General features: G+C 37.2%; 1 protein-coding gene across 1 annotated transcript in view; it reads right to left on the bottom strand.

Annotated features, from left to right (window-relative positions):
- Positions 1-16,813, bottom strand: part of Lama2 (laminin subunit alpha 2) — a 571,985-nt gene that overhangs the window by 220,797 nt on the left and 334,375 nt on the right. The window contains exons 16-18 of the mRNA XM_076552567.1: positions 14,506-14,619; positions 9,442-9,569; positions 1,094-1,180 (exon numbers count right to left, since the gene is read on the bottom strand). Of these exons, the coding sequence (XP_076408682.1) occupies positions 1,094-1,180; positions 9,442-9,569; positions 14,506-14,619 (329 nt within the window). The remainder of the gene's footprint in view (positions 1-1,093; positions 1,181-9,441; positions 9,570-14,505; positions 14,620-16,813) is intronic.

The raw sequence follows: 16,813 nt of genomic DNA, 5'->3' as shown, positions 1-16,813 counted from the left end.
GCTGTCCTATTAGAATGTCATAAACACATGCCTTTCCTCTTTTGAAAAATACACAATTAAAGACCTTCAGTTTCTCAACTGCAAATAAATTCTTCTTATTTCAGGTCTGTTCTCCCCTTTCTCATTTACAGATGCTGCCACAATCACAAACAGGACTTATTAATGCTGGAAACTGCTACTGGCATGCTGTGTGCAGACTACTAGCTGCTGGCCAAATTCTCCCCGGGTGAAGGTTTGACCTGGTGATGGCTGCCAAGAAGGCAGGAAAAGATGGGTAGACATAGTTGTCCTGATCGTTAGCCTTGGTGAGGAGGAGGGAAGGCAGCCCATGTCCATGGTCTGGTTTCTGTTCCTCTGCCTCACCCATATCCTCACCAATGGTCACCGAGGAGACTATTTTTCAGCATTAAAAACATGGGGAAGCGATTTATGTTTGTCCACATCGTTAAGGAAGAAACTTGCATCACTTTTTAAATTGGGAGTGAATACACACAAGAAATAGTTTTCCAAAGGTATTTAAGGAAGAAATATGACTATGGAAATTGTCTAAAATAATATCTATGTTCCTGCTGCCCAGAAACTCAACAGGAATTAAGATACCAGTTTCTGAATGATTAGAAGGGGATATAAGTCATGATAATAAATTGCACTTTGTTTTTTCTTTCAAATATATTTACGGTAAATTATAGGCCACTTGCTGAACTATGAACTATGAATTTAAGCCACATTTTAAGGACAAAAAGCTAATTATGAAAAATAAATGGCGCCAAGAGTAGACAGTAAGATAAATCTTAAAATGATGGCTTTTCACTTGAGCAACACTTTTTTTTTAGAAAGAGTGTAGGTTAATGCTTAACCTTTAAGATTAAAACATTAATCAGATATCCTCGGAGTGAATGGAGATTTATAGACCAATTTCCAGAGAATAAATAAACTATAAAAATAGAATGCATTTGTGTGACAAGTGTGATAAGAAAGTTTATTTCACCCCAGTGAGCACTGCAGCTTTTCTGGAGCAGGGGAAGATCATGCCTGTGGCTTTATAACTCCCAAGGTAGAAATCATTTTGCAAGGCAATGTGGTACATGCTTACCTCTCACAGCGTGGTCCTGTGTACCCAACAGGACATTCATCGCAGATCAGTCCCAGACTCCGGTCTAAATGGCACGTTGGACTAAAGCTGTAGTGATGTTCAGGAGATAGGAAGAGGCATACATGAGATCATTAGCAGTGTATCCTCACATCTCTTTCTCTACAACTGCTGTGACAAGAGGGTACAGGCTGGCCATTCTCATCTCCCAGGCAGAAATCAACGTCTGGACAATGGAGGATGAAATGACATGGCTCTTTTGACAGAAACTAATACAGCCCCATGAAGAGCAGTGCCCCTGTGACACGTTATTGACTGACTTTGGACTGTTTGCGCTCTGAGATCACCAATCAAAAGAGTGGATACATAGCAGCTTTTCAAGAATTCTGCAGCCCTGACGAAGCCTACTTCCACATTCTTCCTCTCCAAGCATACCCCTCAGAATCTGAAGCAGCATGGAGAAATCTGAGTGGTGTTTAGACAGCCGTGGAGTCATCATGGCTGTATGGCTTCCTATATCCGGACGAGCTGCCGCAGGGCATGCATGCATGCATGCAGGCTTCTGTGCATGTGTACCCACAGGCACAATGCTACATGGATGGAATCCTTGGAGAAGCTTTCACCAAATACCTAATGCCTACATTCTGCTTGATTTATAATTACGCAAATCAAACCAAGCCAGCTTTGTTACGTCACATCTCCCAGTGTGCTCCAAAATTTACCTGTCTTTAAACACAGTTCCAATTTGGGGCTGTAGTACCAGAGTGTGACATCAAGCAAGAAAACCAACACAGTTACATGGCAGCATCAGCCTTTTTTTCATCCTGTTCACCTTTGTGCCACTTCTTTGCCTGGTAAGAAACACCTCTCCTGCAACAACTGACCCAATGTAGACGTCTTCTGGTTGTCCCATGAGCCAGTCCTCATCTATTTTGAACTCTGTGTTAGACTGTTCTTTTTAAAAGTTTATTTTTATCTGCTATATAAAGTTATATAAAATGCAATTTTATATTTATATAATAATATCATCTCACACACACAGGTGCCATATAATGTTTTGTGGTATGCCTTGTACATATTTAAATCACGTGACACATATCTCATAAAATTGCTTTCATTATTTCTTTATGTTAAAAATTTTCAGAGTCCCATGTTGCAGATTTCAGATATATATATATATATATATATATTGTTCTTACCTATAGACCCCTTACATAATATCATGTGAGAAATTCTTGGTACCAGTTAACTACAAGTTCATATCTCCTATTAGTCTTCCTACATTGCTTCCCATTATGCTCCCAGCCTCTTCTCATAAGAGTGATCTCTGTGAAATTAGTTATTCTAGACTCTGTATCATTCTACCATTTTAAAGGTAACTGCCCTCAACTAATCTTACTCCAATTATGTTTTCCCTATAATATTTCCTATTCCATAATACAAAACAATGTAGTCAAGACTTGCTTAAAAGCCAAATAGTTAAAGAGATCACCATAAGTTAAGCACGCTGGGCCCTGGTCTCATTGTGTTTCTGATAGTTGGTGTGGCTTGGGAATATTTTTCCAACTTTGGTGCCAATCATTGTGACTACAATTTAAAGGTGACCTCCCTCTGGCATAACTCCAAGTGGTCCTGCAATGCTCCAATAATTCTCATTTCTCTATAGTACCAAGCTATTATGACCCATTAGACCCTTCAGACTAGCTATTTCAGCTCATTGTAAAGCCTAAATGAATCTGTGAATCAGAGAGAAAGTCAAGGCAGGAAAACCTTGAATTTATAAACATTATCAGAGTGGAGAGTTTCTGATAGGTGCTGTAGGAACCCAGCTTGGGGTCTTAGAGACAATTTTTTTGTGAGAAGAGAGCTCATAACAGAAGGATCCACATGCATGAGGTCTTGGCACATATTAAAACAAATAAATGGAAATCCGATTGACCCTACTACTGGATTCTGACAACTCACTGCTGTGTACCTGTGTGTTCTTCCAACGTTGGCATTCTCTAACTGCCTCATCATTATGGAGAAAGACACCCCAAGGGGAAGCCCGAGTTTGCCAACCTTGCTGGACTATACTGACTAAAGGAAAACCAAGTGAATTTTTTTTTAAAATTCTAAATCAGTTTACCATAAAGGCATGTCAAAGGTGGTTGACAAGCTTCTGACACCTTAAAACCATTTCTAAAATAAATCTTAAATTCTTAAAAAATACTCCCTTGTCAGTTAAAACTAGCTGCAATAAAGTCAACTGAGCTCACTGACAGAGAGAAATACTTTTTTCAGGAAAAATATTAAGCAATAACAATATATTCACTTTGACGAGCTCTTACATTTCAGAGTACTTTTATCATAATTGTACTGAATTTTAAGAGATTCGTATGAGCTAGCTGAGACAAACTTAATTTTTCTTCCTCAAGGTCATACACTAATTTCCAGGAGAATTTACATGAGATTCATGACTTCAGGGTCTTTATTTGATCCTCTCCTCTCCCTATAACCACCTGTCATTCAAACTTGCTGGTGAGATTACGTGCGTTTAAGCTTCCAGTAATATAAATACTTGCCACAGTGTATTCAAATAAAACCTCTTCTTAAAATGCTCCTCTATGTATGCTTTCATATTCCTTAAGTAATGCTAACTGAGCATTGTTTCTTTCCTAGAGCAGTTGCAGTAGCAGCTACAGGAGAAGGTGACAGTCAACAACATAAATAAAACTAGAACCAGAAACTGATGTGCATAGTAATGATGCCCTGAGAATCTGGACTGGCAGAGGAGGCATCTCCAAACTGATTCTGGCCCAAATGTGAAGCTAATTGCTGTGGGACACAAAGAGGGAATGGTAAAATGATCACTGACTCCAAGTGATTCCAACCTTATGCCATTCAACTCTAGTTGGCTCACTCTTCACCGACAGAAAAAAGGCCCTGCTTCCAGATTTTCCACCCTGTGACACCAAACACTGGGTGAGCCAAGAGCAAGGACGAGGAGAGAGGCAAGCTGCTGTTGGGATAAATGGTACAGCCCTTCTTGATAGCCAAGCATATATTATTATACGTACAAAGACTTAATTTATAAGTGTGTGTGTGTGTGTGTGTGTGTGCGTGCGTGTACACATAAACTCATATGTACAATCTCAGTACTATTTGATTATATATGTGAATCTATTTATGTATAACTATGAATTCACATGTACAGGTATAATTAGCCTTGTTCTAAACAATGTTAAATTGTCATGGGATATAGTGGACTAGCTTGTCCTAAAATACGTTTCCTGATTATAAGTACCAATTTTGGTAATTCAATGTTACTGTGTGTGTGTGTGTGTGTGTGTGTGTGTGTGCACATGCATATGTGTTTTTGTATTTATGTATGCACAGGTGAATGGGCTGCACATGTATGTGTGTGACCATTCTTTTTTTTTGTTTTTTTTTTTTTTTTTCGAGACAGGGTTTCTTTGTGTAGCTTTGCGCCTTTCCTAGAACTCGCTTTGGAGACCAGGCTGGCCTTGAACTCACAGAGATCCGCCTGCCTCTGCCTCCCGAGTGCTGGTATTAAAGGCGTGTGCCACCACCGCCCGGCTGTGTGTGACCATTCTTGATGGCCTGAAACTGATGCTGGTTATCTTACTTGATTGATATCAACTTTATTCATTGAGAGAGGGGCTGTCTCTCTCTCTCTAGTTCTGGGGATCACAAATTGTGACTAATCTAGCTATGTAGCTTGCTCTTTAGATCACCTATCTCTGCTTCCTAATTTCTGAGAATACAGGTCTCCGCCATGCCTAGCCAACTTTTACGTAGACCCAGTGGGTTTAAACCCTTGTCATGCTCATATGGCAAGTACTGTCTCCGCTGAGCCATATCCCCAGCCCAACAAAACCTCATGTCTGATCCCTAAGATCGGCTCTAGAAAACACTCCACTGTTTTATAAACATAGCTCTTGGTATTCCCGAGCTGCCAAGTAGTGTTATGACATCGTACACAGGACTTGTGAAGGCCCGACCTCCCATCCACTCTGACAATACCTCTAAACACATTACATAACTGAGGGAAATTTCAAAAGTCCTCAGTGATAATATCTATTTTTTATAGAACCTAAGTGTTCAAGCAAAAATATTCGTGGAGTTTTGTCTTTAAACTACGAGCTGTGTAACTACAAATTAGTGAATATAAACTGAAATGTTTGTACTTTATTTGTTTCTCCAGAAGGAAATTGCATTACTTTAGTTACTATCCATAGTTAAAATATATACATCACTAAGATGAAAAGGACAGTGTACACTGTAAACAGCTGATGAAGGTGATCTATATTTATAATTTAAATATTATATGCTCATATGTATCCATACATCTTCATATTCATACCAATATGTTTTTATCTCCTTCACATTTGATTTATTTAGCAATATTATCTAAGAAGTTTGGAGCCAAAACGCCTGTGATTTCTAAGATTTATGACCAAGGATTAAGAGATAAATCACTGAGATAAAACTATCACTAAGCCTGCACTTCAGATAGAGGTTGCAGCAACCTTTAGCTCTTTTTTATTATTTCTGAATAACCTGAGAAAATTCAAATCACATCTTATAAATTAAATGTGAATATTCAATTATACCTCAGAGTAACTAGCATGGATTACAACAGGAAAGGTTTTTTTTATTCCCCTTATACAAAGATGGTTTCCTTCATTATTAAGTGCCTACACCTACTGAAAAGTTTCGATGAAAATATTTAGGTTATTAGATAAAGATGATCTTTTTGCAACATAGTTGTGCAGCTAAACTATAATAATTTTGTAAACTGTTTTAAATTTAAAAGAATATATGACTTTAGTCATAAAATTGCTATGACTTATAAACTATTATTCTTATAAACCATTAATTCTTATTTTTCTGTTTACAAAAATATCACAATTAAGTCTATAATTTAAAATAGGCAGTCTCTCTCCCCACAAATCTACTATTAAAAGTAAAATTATGATTTCACAATTAAATATTTACTTTAATAAATTATCTTAAAATTTAGTCAATTTTGCCTTGTGTTACTTATGTTATTATATTTATTTTTATTTTTTAGAAAACTTGATCAACATAATTAAACCAAACTGGAATGTATTTGTTTTAGGAAACACAGCCATTAGACACTGGGATTCCAATCCCTTTGGCATCATGCATGGGTTTTTAATATTTGCTGAGTTAGTTTTATCTAGAAGAAATAATAAGAAGCTGTTATAAAAAGAGACACACAACACACATAGAGGAAACATGGGTCATGAATGCCAGTAAATACCATGCAGATTCTCTCCCACATGACACTTACATACAAAATTGGTCAGGCTTGAGAGGAAATCCATAAGGCCTATATATCTAAATATTTCTCTACTTGTAAAGTGTACTGGGCTGGGATTCACAAGATAACAGGAATGGCCAGTGTTTCTGAACTGAAAGTGGTGCAAATACTGACAATATTTTGGCTGAGGACATGTGTTATAGGAAAATCTCGGGTGCCACCTGTCAGTTTTTATCAGTAAATACTGGTGTGGAATAATGGTTGTCATATGTAGGTAGATGGTTTGGACAATACCATTCAGCCACAGTGAATATGAAGGTAAACCCTACAAATATGCAGCTGACAACCATCTTGTCCCATCATGTCCAGCACAGACCTATTACATCCAGCACCGCCCTGAGTAGCCATTACTTAGGGAGGAATCATCTTCATTTGTTCCTTCACAGTCTTTGCTTTCCAGTTTTCTACTTTCTTTTTTCTGACACCTTTAGTGATTAAAGGTTCTTCAATGTGCTGATATTTTTATTTGTGCTGAAATGTGATATTTTATTTGTATGATAATAAATAAAGTTTGCCTGTAGATCAGAGGTCATAGTCAGCCGTAGCACATGCCCTTAATCTGATCACATGGCAGGCAGAGTCTCTTGTGTGTTCAAGGACACAACCAAGCATGGTGACACATACCTTTAATATCAGTACCAACCATAGAGATCTGGAGGTCTATATAGACAAGCAGTGACAAGGAAGTGATGTGACTCGACTTAGAGCCAATGAGAAGGCAGAACAAGAAGGCAATAAAGCCACAGACAGGTTAGACAGAAGAGTTTCTCTTGGGAAGCTATGGTGACGTGGTAAGCTAAGGTTAGTTGGCGGCTGTTGCTCTGATCTCTACAGCTTACACCTCTGTATTTGGCTCTGTGTTTCTTATTTAATAAGACTGTTTAGAAATTTGTCTAGAGTTTACTTCTGTGCCTGTCTAGACACACTCACTGAACTCTAGAAATATATGATCATTAAAGCACATTAAACCAGGGTCTCATTTCTTTTCAGTGTCTCTCTAGGGAACCTAACTTACCAGGCAGATCAATGAGTTGTTTTTAATTGTTCTCACTTCAAATATAGATTTTACTTCCTTAAAAAGTTCTTTAATATGTACTTCAGAGGACTGGAAATAATAGGGACATTTAGTTACTTCAAATTCCAACAGGATAATTGAGACTAGGACTCTGAACTGTTTACTTTAAATCAGTTCTCAGTTCTCTATGTCATCTACTATTTTAAGTGCTTAACACAGTTTAATTGTGTAATTCACACACACCTCCTCAAGAGGGTTAAGTTGATGAACTGTGTCGTGTTTTGGTAACCTGCTCAGAGTTTTACATCTTGAAGTGTAGAGTTAGCAGGAAGCCAAGGAATTCTGGCACTAGATATGACATAAAAATACCATCTTTTCAGAAACTTCACTCTCCACCTTACAGGTTTATTCTTGAAACACCAAAGCATGGTGCTCAGATCTATTCTGACAACCTGCCTTCACTTAAACAGTAGTTTGCTCTCTCCTGCGGTCATCAGTGAATTGTGAAAAGAAGTGTGGCTGGAGAGAATGGTGAAGAGTTTACCAGTGTGGATAACAGGAACTTCAGTGATGACTTAAGGAATGGCAGATCTTTCCAAAGTTTTTCACTTGGAATATAATCTAATAGATGACAATATAGAACATTGACTTCTTGGTTGAGGCCTTAGAGTTTGCCCTGCTTGATCAAATTCTCACATTAAAAAGCTTCAGTTGACACATTTCCCTTAAGAATATTTACAGTTTTTATTCTTGTAGTATTACCACAGCAACTGGAAAGAGCCGAAGAAACATACTACAGCAAGAGTTGTATTAAGCATCAAATTTGCCTTTAATAGGTCTCTTCAAAAAGGAATTTCTTTCATTTGAATTTAGTTAGGGTTAGGACTGTGCTCAGTGGTACAGCATGTTCAATGCCCTGGGTTTAATTTGCAGCTTTAGAAATGACAACAAAAGAAATAAAATGACATTTCTTTATATGTATTCATTATAAAAATTACTAATTTATTTTCAGAGTGATGTACACCATAGCAGTGTTTTTGTTGTTGTTTTTTCAGGACCTATACATTGAGACATGCCTATGCTTTGGGAATGTGCCATTTTAGCAATTGAAATATAGTATTCTCATATGATGGAAGAATGTCTTTTTGTATGCAGAATAGGGTTAGGCGGGACATTTTTATCTAGAGAGGAGGAAGTCGAAAGCAGAATAGAGTGGACACTGCCAGCCTCCACCATGAGAAGCAAGATGTAAAGATATCAGTAAGCCACAAGCCACGTGGCAAAGTATAGATTTATAGAAATGGGTTGATTTAAGATGTAAGATCTAGCTATTGAGAAGCCTGAGCCAATAGGCCATACAGATTTTAATTAATATAAGCCTCTGTGTGTTTACTTGGGTCTGAGTGGCAGCAGACTGGGCGGGACACAGAAAAACTTCAGCAACACTCGTCAAGTCAGGAAAAGACTCAGACAAGCTGCATATGTCTCTTTCTTTTTAAAATGTCTGCTCCAACAGATTATTTCTCTAGGTGACAAAAATGAGAAAAATTGATAGAAATGATATGATGCTTACATTATACTTTTCTAAAATCTACATTATTTATGTAAGAATATAGAGTAACCATCATCCATAGTTCAATACTCATTTATGATACAGTGATGCTGTGGAACAAGTTTAATAAGGCATCTATAATATAAAGACATATTATAATAAATGATTATTTACCAGGGGTATAGATTTATACAAAGTAGATCTGCTCTTTGGAATTAATTTAGAAATTTCATTTGAAATTTTATCTCTTAAGTTATAAATCAAATCTGTAGCCCAAATGGCAAAATCCAAGGAAATGGTCATAATTTTAAATACTTCACATATCAAAATTTACATTCTCTCTTGAGAGATCCACACATGTAACTTTCTGATATCAAAAGTGCATCTGTAGAAGTGGAAGTGAAGCTCTGTGGTAGGGTCAACTTGGTACTCACTTATTTGATGGGATATTGAGTGGACAGGCACAGGGTTGACAGTCTTCAGAGGTTCCTCGAGTGGGATCACCATAGAAACCAGGAAGACATTCATTGCAATATGGGCCCCCTGTGTGATCCTTACAGTTCTGAGAAAGAAGCACACATCACTTCATTACTTTGGTTTCAAGCACAACCATGTTACCAAAAAATAGTTCTCCAAAGTTATTAGTGGGTTCCCATCTGGGAGAGTGATTTCCCATATTAAATGTTCAAGGTTACAGCACACACAAAAAAAATAGCACTGGAAGTTAATTTAACACTTATTTAATATTTATCTTACAACTTCACACTAGTTTCAGTGTAGCATACCTAATGAAAATGACCAAAATTCATTAAGAAAATTTTCAATATGAAAATTTTATATCCTATTTTTATTTTCATAAGGCAATCTCTCTCTCTCTCTCTCTCTCTCTCTCTCTCTCTCTCTCTCTCTCTCTCTCTCTGTGTGTGTGTGTGTGTGTGTGTGTGTGTGTGTGTGTGTGTGTGTGTGTTTAGGCATAAAGCCCTAATGGCATTAAAAATGCTGGTTTAATAGGAACTGTAGCTCATTATGTAAATCCCTTGGGACTTGCTCTCTTAGCTCAGCAGTAATTTGGAACTTAGTGGATTTGGATGGATTGAACAATGCATTCCCATATTATGTCAGTGAGGAGTTTATTTGGTCCATAATTGAATGTTAAAAAAACAATATAATTTAAACACAACAGTATATAATGAAATTGCAAGGTATGTAACTATTGCCTTTAGAAATTAAACAAACGAAAAAAAAAAAAACAGAAGCTACATGCTCTTGTCATTTGTTTTGGGAAACATGTCTTCTTCAAAAACAAAAATAATTTACTTCTTGAGTCCTTCAAATGAGCTAGATTACCTTCCTTGGGTTGGGCTTCATTTGTAGAAGTCACCAAGTCTGAGATTCAGGTGAACAATGCAGCTGCTAAGTACAGAATTGTCTCCGAGGCTTCCAAGAGTTCAACGCGATTAGTCTCCCATGATAAAATGAGGGTGTTTACTTCCTATCGAAAAGTGCTCATTACTACTGAAATATATTTCAGTGTAATAAGGATATACAATTAATAATTTCTCTGCATACTGAAAGAGTTCATAGAACCCAAGGGTATGCAGTCTTTATTTTATGATCAGTAGAGAAATTCTATGAGAGAAATAGCTAAAATATAAATTAATTTTAAACTGAGAGTATAAAGTTATTAACCTGCGTGACCACTGAAATAGACTAAGTTAATGAAACTCTGAATATTATTTATTTTGATGTTTTAAAATCAGACTGATTTCAATTACATTTAGTAAATGGACTCAACAGAAGCATAGACATTAATAAGTAAAGATACAATTCTGAGAACAACTTATTAAAATTCCTTGGAGAGGTCAGGCTTGTTTGTTGAAAGATATCCAAAATATAATTTATTAATTTTATCTTTGAACTCCCCATTCATATCTGTGAAGAAAGGGAGCTGAAGCCCATTAACCGAGAAGTATGGTTTTCTTTCACAATAACTAGTATATTTAAAAATGGACTTTATTTAAAATTCTTTCTCTATTAGTTTAGCAAATATTTTTAAAGAAAGCATGAATGTTAGTCTTTCTGTTAATGATTATCACAAGATACGCAAGGAAAATGGGTCCATTTGCAGAAAATGGTTTTTCTTTTAGTTGGATATTCTTGTTGCTTCTTTTCACTTTCCAAATCCCCCGTAAGGCACCTCTCATTTTCTTAAACCTAAGAAATTGCTTATTCTTTGAAAAATTATTTTCCTATCTCAAGTTGACACGATGAAAATTTGATGGCTCAGCCTGGGAGGAGGGGACTGGACTGCCTGGACTGCGTCTACCAGGTTGATCTCAGTCCTCGGGGGAGGCTTTGCCCTGGAGAAGGTGGAAATGGGGGGTCGGCTAGGGGGAAGGGGAGGGGGGCAGGAGGGGGGAGAACAAGGGAATCCGTGGCTGATGTGTAGAACTGAATGGTATTGTAAAATAAAATAAAAGGAAAAAATATCTTTGGGTTTTTTTTTTTAATAGGATCATTCAACTGATTACACAGTAACCAGACCAAAATTAGAATTTTTGAAATTCAACTGAAAATCTTAGATAATTTGCATGCCTTCAACTACACATTTAAAACAAAAATAAGTGCAGTGTGTTCCTTATGCTGTCTATTTTTACCTTTCCTTAAATGGAAACAAGAGTAATTTTAAAATTCAAGTATGTTGGTAATCAATGCTGAGATACCACCAGGCAAGCAATACAATGGAAATCAACAGTGGAAAAGATAGACTTTCTACTCTGATGAACAGAGTCTTTTCATGGGTAGCTTTGCTATCAACGTGACTTTTAACCGTTGCTTGCAATTTAGATCATGAAAATACTGAGACTCACACAGCCTTCCTACATGACTTGAAATACTCTCTGGGTTTTCTCCAGTGTACTTGAGTTGAGATGACCTTGTCATACGGATCAACTCTAAAACAGAAGCCTGGAATTTGTTCTGAACCCTAAAGTGCTAATTTATAATCAATTTTCAAAGGTAAGCTACACTAAAACATCCTTTAAGAAGATAAATTCCATGCTGGGCATGGTGGTGTACTCCTTTAATCCTAGCACTCAAGAAGCAAAGGCAGGTGGATCTCTTTGAGTTTGAGGCCAACCTGGTCTGCAAAGCAAGTTCCAGGACAGTTCGGGCTACACAGAGGAACCCTGTCTCAAAAAACCAAAAAAAATAATAAATAAGTAAATTTCATGTTATGTTTGCTACTAGTGAAAAAATTTCCCCTGAATAATCAAAAGGAGATAAAATGAAAACTTGACTGATCTATCAGAATTCCTTTAATACACAATATCCTAATATTGTTGTCTGTATAGATTATGTCAGAACTAAGACATTCAGAATGGGATTGAGCACAGAGTTATCAGTACCAATACAGAGAAGCAACACGACCATCTCCAGAGGAGTCTGCGGGATCATTTGCTCCCTCAGGAAACCTAGGAAGAAGAGACTGAGTCTGGCTACTAAGAATCCATGGTTTCCCTAAGATCCTTCCATCATTGGAAGGTTGGCTTCTCTCTTCTTGGCCATCAAACTGTCAATAACCTGGTGGGCCCTACCAATTCTTACCATTCCTATTCATAACACTCTGCTGAAAGAAACTATTTTGTTCTGAAACAAATGGTCCCTATTTGACAATGTATCATATCACCAAATGCATCAACTTCAGGATTTGATTTAATCCTAATGAACTAACTTTATAGAATATCTTAGGGGACATTATGAGGTTGGTATTGTGGCATATTTATTTTTGTCCTTTCAGGATAAGTAAAGCAAATGAATGCTAGTTTGGAATTGAATATATTCTGCTGCATGCTAATAAAGTGTTTAAAGGTAGTTCAATATTTCCCCCAGAGTCACTTTAAAAGACTGTAGTATAATTAAAATGGAAATCGCTCAGTCTTTTTATTTGCAAAATCGTCATTTGAAAAATCTACTGATCCACAAATTAGGGCTATCATGCTTTACGCTGCTCTGCAATTGAACAAAAATCTTATGCAGAGAAAACAGAAAGTGCACCAATAAACTGAAATGCCAAATTATATTGGAACAAAAGCCCTGATTTTTCACTTTGGATTTTCCCTAGTACCATTTAAGCACAAGAGAAAGCAGAGAAATCAGCAAGAGGAATACAACATAAGAATTACAGACAACAGAGTCTGCCTTAAATTCTGCAGAGAGATGAGAATATGATATCCTCCAAAGCTGGCACCATCTCAAATTCTGTTTTGTGAGACTAATGGCATGAGAGGTGTTCTTTCAAGTTTCATGCCATGGCAGACAATATAAAGCTAACATGCCCTCGAGTGTCTGTTTAGAAGAACTCTCCAGGCCTCCAGCTACTTAGCAGCCCAGACAGTGCTCTGTGCTTGTGCAGCTTCAGTTTTTGGTTAAAAGTACAGAGCCAATTGTAGAAGGAACAATCTCACTGAAGATGCATGACATACGTTTAATATGTTAAAATCTATGCACAACACTTTAATTGATCTCAATGTTGAAATTTTTAAATAAACATACATAATATGTCCTTATTTTCCAAGTGAAAGAAACCTCTAACATATAAAAAAGTGAATTATTTTTATTGTAATGGTAATGTGGTATGTTTTTTCATATTATGGGGATATAAATCATTTTATGTTTTAGAATAGTCTACTTTTTGTAGATTTATAGGAGAGAGAGAAACCATATATATTCATAGTCGATGTGTATCCTAGTCATTAGTTATACTTTATAATGATTTATTTGACCCTAATTCAGATTTTAGATGAATATGAAAATGCACTTCCTCACAGTCTCTAGGCAGATCACATATGTGTACCACAAATCTTAAAAGGTCTCATTAATAAAAACTAACCCCAAGCCAGGTATTGGGGTGAACACTGAAAGATCAGAGAGACAATGAGCTACAGCTGACCTCACCTTGGCACTTCCTCAGCGGATCCTGTTTCCTCAGACTGGAAGCCTTTAAGTCCTCATCCAAATGGATCTCAGCTGAACTGCTGCTCAGAAGCCTAAAGCTTAACCAGACTCTAGTTCCTGGTTTTCATGACTTTTATTCCTTTCTGTTTCCTGCCATCACTTCCTGGGATTAAAGGCGTATGCCACCATGTCTGGTTGTTTCCAGTGTGGCTTTGAACTCACAGAGATCCGGATGGATCTCTGCCTCTAGAAGCCTGGGATTAAAGGTGTGAGTGCTGCCATTTTCTGGCCTCTATGTCTGTCTAGTGATTGTTCTGTTTTCTGACCCCAGATAAGTTTATTATGGTGCACAATATATTGGGGGACTCAATATCACCACACATATGAAAGAGCATTCTTCTAACGCAGTTCTGGATAAAGATGTTTGACACATCATTTGCTGACTCACGTGTTCAAGGTTGCAAAGGTAGCAACAGAATTCCAGGGTTTGTTGCACAGATTTCAGCTTTGTCAATCAGCATTCTCAATAGAGTAGCACTTACCAGACACTCTCCTGTGATGTCATCACAAGATTCTGCATGACCAAAGCACTGACATGGTTCACAGGTGCCACCAAAAATAGTGCCATTAACTCTTCGGTGCCTAGGCCAACAGGACTGAAAAAAAAAAAAGATAAGGTTTCAGTGTCACTCTTCAGTATTTAAAGGAAAAGGAAAGTCGTTCCCTTTTTCCTGATAATAGAAAATAACCCAGGTAGCAAACTCAGCAAATGTGCTTGTCAAAATAAGCAAACCCATTATTGAAACATTACTACTGTGCTATTACTCCTGACACTGAGGCTTCGTACTGACCTTACTGTTATTGGCAGGTATGAGATTAGAGGAAGCATTAGCTTGGTGTCTCTTCTGAAATGGTAAAAATAAAGCAGAGATATAAAGAATTGAAATGTGACAGTCTCAAAGCAAAAAGCACAGACAAGAAAACAGAAGGAAAGGCACCGAAGAAGGCAGTGGGCATGGCAGGAGTCTACAGAGTCTTAGGCTCACAGAGCACAGTGTCATCACAGATTGATTCTCTGCATGGACGCCCTTCCCCACAAACTGACTGCCCCGATCACCTTCTCTTCCAGAGAATCTTTGGAATCACTTGGAAGGCATACCCAATGTTTCCCCTCTTTCATTTCAAAACATACCCAGTCACTGGCACACATTCATAATTCATATATTTGATCTTAAATTTCCTCTGTCCTTCATGCTTTCTCAAATTTGTATAAAACAGGTTATGACTTATTTAGCATGTATTGCCTTGCTAATTCATTATGTTATTTGATTATAAGCATGCTTATATTCACCACTGATATTTTAAAATGTGGAATAAAATTATTTGAAAACAGAAAACCAATATGAGATATTTGCATGGCATATTACCTGCGGGTCAGCACTTCACATCTACTATCACCATTCATTACATTTCCTTCTGTGTGGACTTCCACAGATGAGATGAGATGTAAAAAAAAAATGTGCAAACATTGCTGCCCTCTGGAAGTTTATGGTACCCTCAGGTTGCAATTGCATCTTGTGAGTTATTTACTATGTTTCTGGATGGTTAAATATGTCATCATATGTCAAAGAAAAGGCCCCTTTTCTGCTTGGAAATGGAACTCAGAGAGAATCACTGCGGTAATAACTACATAGAACCATGCTGTGTAATGTGGGAAATGATCCTTTTGCCTCAGGATGTGAGGAAACTTCCATTTGAACAACAATAACAAACATGTGAAAAATACATACTAATATTTCTTATCTGAGAAGAAAATAAAATTCACTTCCTCTTAATTTGAGCAGTACAGAGACAATGGTTTAATTTCATGTCTCCTTCTAGTATGTTTTCCCCCATTTCGGTACAAGTGATTCCTTCTCTAACATATATTTTTCAAAACCAGTAAGCCTCCACAATCCAAATGGAGGTAAAATGTTGCTGCAGGCTGCAGGAAAATATAATGGAATCCAGCTACTATGACAAAAGCTACTACTTAGAAAAGTTAAGGACTTTTAAAAAGTTAAGGCTTCTGAAGGTCAAGCCATGGCTTAAGATGTCTTGGTGATATTTTTAGCTTTTGTGTACATATTAGCTGATTCCTACAATGATTCTCTTGTATGCTATGTGTGCTTCCAAGAACTCCTAACAGTGTATTTATCTAAAATACCTATCAAGCATCTAAGGCCAATCGATCTCCTGAACTAAGGTAATAACCTTATGGAAAAATCATCCGTCTCCTAGGTCAGGCAGATACCTTCATTTCCTGTGCAATTTAAGCTGAGACCCTTCTTTCTTATACAGTCTTACTAATATTATAGACTCCTAACTTCTTATCTAACCACTTTTAGGAATGTAGACTGAGCACATAACCCCCCTTTTCTTGATATACTAACCAATTATTAGCTCTCAGTTGACCTCCTCCTTTACCACTCCCTTTATGGGTTGTAAAAGAAAACCTGATGGTCACTCCCTGAGCAAAACTCTTATCTGCCTTTATGACCCTGTAAGAATTCAAGCCTGGTGTCATTGCTCAGCCAGATCATCGCTATTGCTTGATTTTATAACTAATACCTGAGAGATGAGGGAGCTGAGAGGTATAAGGAGACATAGAAAAGGATTTGGGAGAGATCTTGAGGATGAAATGGAGAAGAAAAAAGAGAATGGAAGAACTAGATGGGTAAGAACTAGATTGAAGGGCTAGAAGAGAGTACTAGAGGATCAAGATGGAAGATGAGGAAGAACCAGATGGGGAAGAACAAGATGAGAAAGAAGGAGATGGGAGAGGTGCTAAGATGGAAAGGAACTAGATGG

The sequence above is a fragment of the Peromyscus maniculatus genome, chromosome 16 (assembly GCF_049852395.1).
Source record: "Peromyscus maniculatus bairdii isolate BWxNUB_F1_BW_parent chromosome 16, HU_Pman_BW_mat_3.1, whole genome shotgun sequence".
Classification (NCBI taxonomy): Eukaryota; Metazoa; Chordata; class Mammalia; order Rodentia; family Cricetidae; genus Peromyscus; species Peromyscus maniculatus.
This window is presented reverse-complemented; position numbering and strand designations above follow the sequence as displayed.